The sequence below is a fragment of the Asterias rubens genome, chromosome 15, assembly GCF_902459465.1.
Source record: "Asterias rubens chromosome 15, eAstRub1.3, whole genome shotgun sequence".
NCBI lineage: Eukaryota > Metazoa > Echinodermata > Asteroidea > Forcipulatida > Asteriidae > Asterias > Asterias rubens.
The window spans coordinates 7,320,313-7,331,876 of record NC_047076.1 but is presented as its reverse complement, the minus strand read 5'-3'; the positions used below and the strand labels follow the sequence as shown (position 1 = coordinate 7,331,876).

Below are 11,564 nucleotides of genomic sequence, written 5' to 3'. Positions count from 1 at the left end.
TACTATTATCACCTTTTTCCCCTAAAGATGATAAATGGGAGACTTTCTGGGACGATAGAGGGCAGCAGACTTACCGGGTAAATCCATTGTTCTCAGAATTATGCGCATGTTCAGAACTACGTAAACAATGGAAATTTACCCGGTATGTCTGCTGCCGCCTAGCGTTGGAAAGTCTCCTATTTAACTAATATTCGCGTAAACGTCATCTTTGACGAATCTAAAACATGGGCCTACTCGTGACTCTGGTAAAACAATCAAGCCAGGGAAGAATGTGTGCAGGAAGTTTCATATTGCAGGATATGGTTCCAAACAATAATACTGTGATGGCCTTGATGAAGAACTTGATCGAAGAATAACCCAGAAATTAAAAACCCGCCAACCACTGGACTGATTTTTTTATTTGTTTTTCAGATTTGCCCGAATTTGTAAGGGTTTTGGCAGTGACACTGGGCAAATTTTCACAAAAACCTGCTAAGCGCAGATAATATTGCTTAGCAGAAACTGGTTACCACACAAAAGTCCATAAAGTTTACATTGGTGTGACTGGCACCCCACCCATTTAAGCTTAAAAAGGGTCTATGTACTTTTTGTAGGACAAAAACACAATGTCCACAGGTTTACATTTAACTTACACAGTTGAAGATAATGATAGTAGAAAGCTTCTCTGAAATTAATTGCTGTGGTGCTGCAGTTTTTGACAAATGAGTAAAACAATGTCATGAACATACTTTTCGTCTCTGTGATCATGAGACGAAAATTATTTTAGCATGTAAAAACGTATTTTCATGACATTGTTTACTCATTTCTCAAAACTACAGCACCTCGGCAACTAATATTTTAAGGTACGCTTTCTACTATCATTTTCTTCAAACGGTGTATAGTTTAATGTAAATCTGTGGACATTGTGTTTTGTGTTACAAAAGTACCCAAATCCTTTAATAGCATAGACATTTGCTTAGCAGTATTAAATTGGGCCCAGTCCGTTGCGATAATAATCCCTTCTTCATTCAGCGTTTTACATGCAAATCTCAAAACGCTGTACATGAAATCACAACGAAACCTACAGTAAACCAAGATTATATGAGTTCCGACCACTCCATGGCCACATGCTGTGAAATTGTCATATCAATATAGCTACATAATAAGACCCCCATTATAATCACTTCCTTAATGGAGTAAATTATGAGAGAGAAAAAAAAACCGTTATAAAAAGTATTAATATGAAACAGCTCACTCCACGGGGCCATCTGCCTTGCCTTCAAGGAAAGACTAATGAAATGGATTATGTTGGGGGAGAGTATTAATGATGAAGGCTTATGGAAATTTATGATGCCCTTCTTGGTAGATTGTATAGATGTGGAATATTGGTGTTGATTAGCAGCGCAGCTAGCTGTGGCAGCCGGTAGCAAGCCAGATGGTTAGTCTTGAAGTAAATACGATAATTGTTAAGCGCGGTGCAGTTGGGGCGCGGTGCAGTTACTGGGACGGTACACACACCCTCGATCCCAGTATTTGTGCGAGTCAGCCGCGCTACCTGCGACCGTTGCAAGTGTATAATCGCACTGCGACTGTTGCATGAACAGCAGACAAATATGACCTGTCATCAAGTCTATCAGATGGTTGGAGGACAGGTCAGTTTCAAATGGCCTAATGCCGCCGCTTTGTTTGATAGAAAGAAGCCCTCTTTGCAGATTATTTTGTGGCTCCTTTGTACAATTTTTCTTATATAATGGCTGGCCCAGTGGCTAGTTGATTGACAAACTGACTCGGTAGTTGGCTGGTTGGTTTGTTGTTTAGTTGGTTGGCTGGCTGGCTGGCTGGCTGGCAGGCTGGCTGCAGGATGGTTGGTTGGTTGGTTGGCTGGCTGGCTGGTTGACTGGCTGGTTGGTCGGTTGTTTAGTTGGTTGGTTGGTTGGCTGGCTGGCTTATTAAATGGTTGGTTGGTTGTTTGGTTGGTTGGCTGGCTGACTGGCTGGCTGCTGGTCGGTTGTGGTTGGTTGGCTGGCTGGCTGACTGGCTGGCTGCTGGTTGGTTGGTTGTTTGGTTGGCTGGCTAGCTGGCTGGCGGGCTGACTGCTGGATGATTGGTTGGTTGGTTGGCTTGCTGGCTGGCTGGCTGGCTGGTTGGTTGGTTGGTTGGTTGGTTGGTTGGTTGGTTGGTTGGTTGGTTGGCTGGTCGGTCGGTCGGTCGGTTGGTTGGTTGGTTGTTTGGTTGGTTGGTTGGTTGGTTGGTTGGTTGTTTGGTTGTTTGGTTGGTTGGTTGGTTGGTTGGTTGGTTGGTTGGTTGCCTGGCTGGCTGGCTGGCTTGTTGGCTGCTCAGTCGGTTGGCTGGTTGTTGGCTGGCCTGCGATGTTCATAGCTAGCTCCGTGGCCGCCAATAGACCGTTTGGTTTATGGTCCATGTTCTATTTTTCCACGGCCATCTAGTTTGGGAACTAGTTTTGTTAAGCTTGCTTGTGCCTTTGCTTGCTGAATTAATTCCTTCTGCTTGCTTGCTTGCTTTCTTGCTTGCTTGAAGTCGGTCCTTGCTTTTTGGGGATATTTGCTAGCCTGGTCGCGAACCATTACTTCATACCTGCTCACCAAGGTGACTGTATCGCTTGATTGCTAGCTTGATTAACTTTGCTAGCACGATTTGTTTTCTTCCTGTAGGACTACTCGCTCACTGCCTTGACAATTTATCTTCACAATTTTGCTACATGCAGAGGTTGTGCATTTTTGTTTAGCATGAAAGTAAAAGGTCATTATTACTTAGTGCCGCCTACACTTTCCTTCTGGTAAAGAAGTTTGGTTATTTTCCATGTGCCTCCCTTATGGTGATTAAATCACCTTAATAGAGGCAGCAGATATGCCACTGTCGGCAATTTGTAACTTCTATCAGTGATGACGTATGTTCGGGCGGTTAAAGGCGAGCAATGGAGAGCTGTTGATGGTATGAAACGTTGTGAGAAACGGCTCCCTCTGAAGTAACGTAGTCTTTGAGAAAGAAGTAATTTCTCACAAAAATATTTGAAGTTGATTTCGAGACCTCAGCTGAGGCCTCCGAAATCAAGCATCTAAAACCATGCTGAAACCACACAACTTGTGCGGCGAGCAAGGGTGTATTTTTCTTCCATTAATATTCTCCAACTTCGATGACCAATAATTGAACTCAACTTTTCACAGATTTTTTATATTGTGCATATGTTGAGATTCACCAAGTGAGAAGACTGGTCTTTGAATTACCAAAGGTGCCCAGTGCCTTTAATGGAGGCAACAGATTTGTAATGTCTATCAATGATGACGTATGTATGTGTACGGGGCGGTGGAATTGGCTCGCGAGTCAAGCCTGCAGGTGGTCTGGGACCTGCATTCTCCGCACCGTCACTGTCACTCAAATGCCCTCAGGCTGTGACGTCCAAGCCTTGTGTATTGGTAGAGAGAGAGTGGTGTACGCGTGTGCTATGTTATTGTGATAATTGCAATCTCAGTGTGTATAATGTCCCGTGCAAGGTTTATAGACAGCGGCCTTGTGACTTCCGTGAAAAAGAGATGACCTCAGCCACCGATGTGGGAAATACAGTTGCGTTGTGTATTTACTGTCATATTATTGTTGGTCTACCACCACTGTTCAGAAACCGGATGAAGACTGGAACATATGTTAAATGATGATTCGGAACGGTATTGCAGAACTATTAGGCTAAGCAAGTACATGCGAAGTGAAAATTTGATACCGTCACGCACACTTATGTGAAGTACTTATAAATTGGGTAAGATGTGTTCCCAAAATATATGATAAAGCAAGTGAATTCGCGTTCGTCACTGTCTTTTTTTTTAGTCATCCAAGAACTGCCCACTCAATGTATACACGATGCATTGTTAATCGCCTCATCGCTCTAATGATTTGAGACTGAAAGCTGTTCCTTCAGTATACGAAAGAGGAAGTCATGCATGCAGCCTGCATGTAGTAAAAAGGTAAAATTCTAGTGACTATCTAAAACGGCCATGGAGTGGGAGAATGAACTTGAGGGATCTATGGTGCAGGACGACGACGGGCCAAGCAGACCGTTAAAGCCCCTTCAACCTTGCACCGCTACGCTCCATCACCGTCCAACTCACCGGTGCCAGCTGCGCCGTGTGAATGCTGTTCTACTACCGGGGAGTTTATTGGTGAGAGACGGTGATGTCAGTAGCACATCGGAACACGGACAATGTGGCGAGTTGGGAGGACATTTTAACAATCTTAGGATGGGAACCCCTTTATTGAAATCATCTATGGATGACAGAACTGCGTTTAGAACTAATCGAACTCTGCTGTGGATTATATTGGTGTTCGTATGGTCGGTGACGTGGCCACTTGCTGCACATGGTAAGTCTATAACTAAGGAAAACAGAATAAGGAAATGGTCCCAAACTTGAGAGCTAGCCTATGTAGGCGTGTAATGTGCTTTGAGCTGGTTTTGGAGTTGACAGTTGAACTGGGAGCTTGCTCTATGGTTGATGCTTGGTTGAACGTAACGGTTCACTTGAACCCCTCTGCACAAAATGTGCTTATTTATTTTCTGGATACAATTGGATTATGAGATAACTGGTATCTTTACAGAGCACTTTTTGTTTTGTGCCAATATATATGTCACTGTACATGTTTGTCGCAATTCCTTGCTGTATGTTTGCACAAATAGGTCGCTGTTTTTTCCTTTGTCACATCTGTTTTGTCATTTCATGGTCAGCTATGTGTTTTGAAAACTGAGGGACGAGACTGGACAAGTTACGAGGGACTTCAGTTGTCATGTTATTGTAATGTAGGGTAAAGTTGGTATTAGCTCAACGTACTATAAGTGACAATTGGCATAGCCATTGATCATGGAGGTATTATTCAATATCTACTGTAAGAGCATGGTCCTTTCTATGGGTTTAAACAACAAGGTTACAAACCCAATTTCCATTTGTTGCATATTGCTTGTAACTGGCAATCAGCTGTTGGATCCTGAAAACCACGTGAAAATTTGGATGGATATTCTGTTTTTATTAAGGAAGAAAATTTATGCTAAGCAATATTTTGTGCTTACAGGCTTTATGAAATTGGGCCCAGATAAATTCTTGATGTTTTGTTTAGGATACCACGCAACGCAGTGGTGGAACATGTTCGTGAAACAGCATTTTTGTCCATGATGGAGGAAGGAAATGATTTTTTCCTGATATCAAAAGTAGCCATGCCTAGTGGTGTTCTGGTGATGAAGCAAAGTTACATCCGGTTTTCAGAATCCGGTTTTGTGTTGATTCTTACTTCTCAATTTGGAAACAAGTGGCCGCGTAATCTGCCTTTGTGATGTAGCATCGCTAGGAGTTTAGTTAGTCACAATGACCTCTTTTTCCTGGTTTAATCGCGGTTGAATTTAGTTATAATGAACGTATGACATTGCTTTTTTTTTTTTTTTTTTTTACTTCTCATGTATAGTGGTACCATGGAGGTAGAATTATACATAGAGGTGAACACGGTCCTATCATAGAGCAAGCGTGGCTGTATAGTTAAAGGAACACGTTGCCTTGGATCGGTCGAGTTGGTCTTTGAAAAGCGTATGTAACCGTTTGTTATAGAATGCATATGATTAGAAAGATATTTTAAAAGTAGAATATAATGATAGTAGTTAGTTAGTATCACTCGAAATTGCGTGGTTTTTCTTTTACCTCGTCGACAAACACGGTCGGCCATTATTTAACGGGAGTCAAGCAAAATGGCCGACCGTGTTAGTTCGCAAAGTAAAAGGAAAACCACGCAATTTCGAGGCAAATGTGTGTGTAACATTGTATTTTTAAACATCTTTCTAACCATATGCATTTTATAACAAACGGGTAGAAACGCTTTTGAAAGACCAACTCGACCGGTCCAAGAAACGTGTTTCTTTAAAAAGCATGGATCGAAGGTGGAAATAGTCTGCAGTCCGTTTAGTTGTTTTGGTTTACCGTCATGGTATCGTTCTGTCTGTTTCGTCTATTATTCGGTGGGCTTGATACCTGTGATGACACTTTGGAATTATAACAACATCGAGCCAGGTGGCTGTAACGGATGTGTCTGTGTGTGCGATGTCAACCTTACAAATCGATTATCCTTAATCTGTTTATCAATACTTGGCTGATCCTACTAAAATGGTTTCTTTGAACTGGCGACCTTCTGTAGCCTTTTGATGCAGTTTGATCGAAGGTGCAACAAAAGTGACGACATCTCAACATTTATAGATTTTCACCAATTGCACAGTTTCTGTGTCCCAAATAAGAAACTGTAAATTTGCGGGTACCACAACTATTTTAATGGATATAAACTTTGCATCAGGGATAAGGAAAATCATTTGTTTTTACCAATTACACCTTTATCCCCGATGCAAAATGTCCATCTATTGAAGTCTGTTGTCATCGACTGCATATTTAAACCGAGTATACCAAAGAGTTTTGTTTATGTACATTGTATATCGAGTTTGTTTTCATACTCAACAAAGAATTTGATATAAATGTTTTTGTTACGATTGGGCCTGCGCCATTTGTATTGTTTCATTCGAGAGACATAAATGTGATGGCATAATGATGACTTTGCCAGCTTTTTCCTCGTGGTTTTATGACTCACTTTGTTAAGGGTGTTGATGAAACAAGACTATGCCTATATACAATGCTCATATTTGTAACTAATTAATTATCGTATACTGACAGTGTAGGCATGCCCGGGCTTTGTGCTGTTGAAATGGACGCCACCGTACGTGTGAAATGTACGTAAAGTTACGTAATTTACGCTCTTTTTTTAGTCTTGAAGACATGTAATTTTGATATTACGTAAGATCATGCACAACAAAGCATTCTCATTTTGTAAACACATGGGGTATAAATATATAAGCTGACTCCATTGTCTTCGTATTGACAAGAAGCATTTAAAGACACTGGACACTATTGGTAATTGTCAAAGACCAGTCTTCTCACTTGGTGTATCTCAACATAATGCATAAAATAACAAACCTGTGAAAATTTGAGCTCAATTGGTCATCGGAGTTGGGAGAAAATGATGAAAGAAAAAACACCCTTGATGGGAGAATTTGTGTGCTTTCAGATAGGAAGAAAAGACTTCTAGCTATATAGAACTCTTTTAATATTTTAGTCAGAAATTACCTCTTTTTCTAAAACTACGTTACTTCAGAAGGAGTCGTTTCCCACAATGTTTTATACTATCAACAGCTCTCCAATGCTAGTTACCAAGTCAGTTTTCAAGTAATATTTGTTTTGAGTAGGTATATCCAAACGAGTACCTTCCCTTTAAGACGGTCCAAAGGCGGTGTGATGTTTTATCCTTGGTCTCACATGAATGAAGATCCGCTTCCCAACCACCGGTTATTTTTACATTATGATTGAACCAATTCTAATTGCAACCAGCACGTCTTCATTTAAGCTTTAATCAATTCATGAATTTGCAACTTAAAACGCCGTTGATGATTTTCCCGTTATTAAAATCGAATAAAGATGTGTTGGAAAAAGATTATGTAGTATTTTTACTTTTTAAAGACGCAAAAGACAAAAATGGTGTTTTTCTGATTGTCAAAAATGAAATTGAAAGACGCCTTTGTGCAGCAGTATAGTTTGTAGTATTTACGTTCATCTCTAATGAGGGGTAAACTTCGATCAGCTCCAAGCACTGCTTTCCACTCAGTACTACAATTTTATTGGGAAAAGCAGTATTACATAATTACACAATCAAAATGGTTTAAAGCCGTTATACCCTTTCGGTACAGGAAAAAAAAAAGTTCACAGATTTACAAATAATTTACAGGGTTTACAGAAGGTAATGGTGAAAGACTTCTCTTGAAATATTAGTCCATGGAATGCTTTACTTTTTGAGAAAACAGTAAACCAATATAAATTCTCGTTAGCGAGAATTACGGATTTATTTTAAACACGGAAACAAGAATGGGTTTTCCCGTTATTTTCTCCCTACTCCGATGACCGATTGAACCTAAATTCTCACAGGTTTGTTATTTTATATATTAGTTGTGATACACGAAGTGTGGGACTTGGACAATACTGTTTACCGAAAGTGTATAATGGCTTTAAAAAGGGAAGACACCATCACCATGATATCCTGCTAAACAGAAAATCATTGCAAAGAATTGGAGATTAAAAGACACATATAAAATAGAAGGACTTAAGAATGAAGCTAACTAATCTGAGCTTGAAATGTGCACCTTGACATTCTTTTTAAAAATTGTAATAAAACTTGTAAGCTTGTATAAGCGAACACAAATATTTGTATAAAATATATTGTTTTTTGGTGATTACCCCCTTTGTTTTTTTTAAATGAAATGTTCGATGAATTAAAGGAACACGCTGCCTTGGATCGGACGAGTTGGTGTAAAAAAAAGCGTTTGTAACCATTTGGTATAAAATGCATATGGTTGGAAAGATGTTGTAAAAGTAGAACACAGTAATCCACACAAATGTGCCTCAAAATTGCGTGGTTTTCCCCTTTACTTTGCGAACTAACACGGTCGGCCATTTATGGGAGTCAAAAATTTGACTCCCATAAATGGCCGACATTTGACTCCCATAAACGGCCGACCGTGTTTGTCGACGAGGTATAAAAGGAAAACCACGCAATTTCGAGTGATACTTGTGTGGATCATTAAATTCTACTTTTAAAATATCTTTCTAACCATATGCATTTTATAACAAACGGTTACACACGCTTTTCAAAGACCAACTCGACCGATCCAAGGCAACGTGTTTCTTTAATAAGTTTAAGGGGACCATTAACAAGAAGACCGTCTTGCAATGATAGGAGCAAAGCATACTCCTTGTCAAATCTCTGGCACACTCACTAAATCAACATCAAAGACGTAAAAGCAAAACAGATCGGCTCTCGAACCCCCTTGGATATTAAAAAACCTGAGAGGAAGACTAAGTGAAAAGAGGCAAGATTGTGATGTGTTCCTTGCACTGACTGCCCCCCCCCCCTCTTTCTCTTAAAGGCACTGGACAATATTGGTAATTTCTCAAAATAATTTTTAGCATAAAAACTAACTTGGTAACGAGCAACGGAGAGCTATCGATAGTATAAATTGTTGAGAAACGGCTCTCTCTAAAGTAACAAAGTTTTTAAAAAGAAGGTAATTTCTCACTAAAATAATAAAATACCTCATGCCTGAAGCCTTTTATACTGCATTTGAAAGCACACATTAATCTCTTGCAAATTCGAAGACCAATTGTGCCCAAATTTTCACAGGTGTGTTATTTTATGCATATGTTGAGATACACCAAGTGAGAATACTGGTCTCTGACAATTACCAAAGGTGTCCGGTGCCTTTAAGGCACCATGAAATGAAACATCTCTCCACGGATTTCAAACGTGAGATTGCCAAAACAAATTGGACAGATCTCTGGGACGGAGTGCTCTGGGTGTTAACGGAGCCACGGTTCCCTATTAACTTGGATGAAATTCTATGCTCGAAAAGCCTCAAACTGAATGATACCACACTACTGTAATTTGCATACTAATGAAAACATAAAAGGGGCCTTTATATGCATGTCATTATAAATGTAATTTCTGTGTGGATGTTCATGATGAAATTCCATGATCGAAAAGCCTTAAACAAAAGAAACCTTACGACTGTAGCTTGCATACTAATGAACACATTAAGGGGGCCCATATGCATATCATTATAAATGCAGGGGTTACCGTGTACTGTAAGGATACTCGGCACCGTGTGGTTTGTGCATCGTGTTTTCAATTGATTGTACGTGTTTTCTGAAACGAACGACAGCAATTCCGGTCCAGATCACGGCAAAATTAAATCTAGCAAGTATCTAGAATTGTCAAACTTACTAGTTTAAAAGCTTTAGTAAAAGTTTTCTGTGGGATTTTGCCACTGAACCCTCATTTATATGTGAAAGGAATAATTATTTGACTCGCCCGGCGGGCTAGTGAGAAAGGGTTTTCACTTGCCCGCCGCTATTTTCACTCGCATTTGGCGACCGGGCGACCGCTAATTTCGAACCCTGAAATGTAAATGTTTGTATGAATGTACATGTGCAGCGATACAAACACTCTATGGTGTTTTATGACATAATTATGTTGTGCTCTACGTCTTGACGCTTCTGTTCGAAGTGTGGCTCGATGAAGTTGTAGTTTTATCTATAACCTGTGAACATTTAATTTCAAAAGGTTGCAGTTTTTTATAGTTCTCACCGAAAATCTGGAGCGGTTTTGTCCACGAGGGAAGAGAAGTCAGAAACACAATCTGAGAAAAGTGTCATGCATGAAGTTGTTTGTTTCGAATGATGTTTTGTCGCACACCAAATTAGATTCAAATATTTTAGTGGAAAATGACTTCTTTCTCAAAAACTACGTTACTTCAGAGGGAGCCGTTTCTCACAATGTTTTACACTATCAACAGCTCCCCATTACTCGTTACCAAGTAAGTTTTTTTAAGGCTCAATTATTTTGAGTAATTACCTTTAGCGTTCAGTGCCTTTAATCGCTACATCCTGAACAATAATTTATACAAGCTCATCATCCAATCCTAGCGGTCTTGGATGAGACCGGTGAGGCCGATACGAGTGGATATCTCAAGACGCTTTTGACAGCGATGATGCCACTTTCTTCTGATTCGTGGAGATCGATTTTTTCTCCCTCAGGTCGTAAACATTTCCGCGCGAAGATCGAAATACTGTGTTCTATTTATTTGACGTTGCCTTAGTTCCGCAGGTCTTCGAGAGGGTAAATCTTGAAGGCAGTGGACACTATTGGTAATTACTCAAAATAATTGTTAGCACAAAACCTTACTTGGTATAAACGAGTAATGGGGAGAGGTTAATAGTATAAAATAATATTGTGAGAAACGGCTCCCTCTGAAGTGACGTAGTTTTCGAGAAAGAAGTCATTTTCCACGAATTTGATTTCGAGACCTCAGATTTAGAAACTGAGGTCTCGAAATCAAGCATCTGAAAGCACCCAACTTCGTGTGACAAGGTTTTTTTCTTCTTTCAGTATTATCTCGCAACTTCGACGACCAGCATGTTTGTTATTTTGTGCATTATGTTGAGATACACAAAGTGAGAAGACTGCGGTCTTTGACAATTACCAATAGTTGTCAGCGTCTTTAAAGGCAAGGTATACCTTTGGTTTCTTGACCATTCAATTTTTGTCATCCTACATAAATGTATAGATGTATACAATAATAACACTAGCATGTGAAAGTTTCATTGCAAAAGATGGTAGTTTTTTTTTTTGAGATATCGCCGGAAATCCGGAGCGGTTAGTCCATCCACACAGGAAGAATAATCCGTAAATTGGAAGACACACTCTGAGAAGCGTCCTGACGGTATTAAAACCCTTCCCAGCTTCAAATTTGGGGGATAAAAAATAATATCTTTTTCCATTCTTCGAAGTGAAATTATTCTCATTATATACTTTCGAAAGCTGCTGTAGTCTTTGAAAAGGTTTTATTGCCAAGTGCTATTAACAAGTGCTTACAAAATGTCTACGTTCCATTTAAAATGAAGGAAACGTATCTGTTGGGTGAAACTGGTGCTGTTTTTTCCGAACCACAGTTT

General features: G+C 39.8%; 1 protein-coding gene across 1 annotated transcript in view; it reads left to right on the top strand.

Annotated features, from left to right (window-relative positions):
• Positions 1 to 3,983: 3,983 nt before the first annotated feature.
• LOC117300231 (vascular endothelial growth factor receptor 1-like) overlaps positions 3,984 to 11,564 on the top strand; it is a 60,705-nt gene continuing 53,124 nt past the window's right edge. The window contains exon 1 of the mRNA XM_033783957.1: positions 3,984 to 4,347. Coding sequence (XP_033639848.1) covers positions 3,984 to 4,347 — 364 coding nt within the window. The remainder of the gene's footprint in view (positions 4,348 to 11,564) is intronic.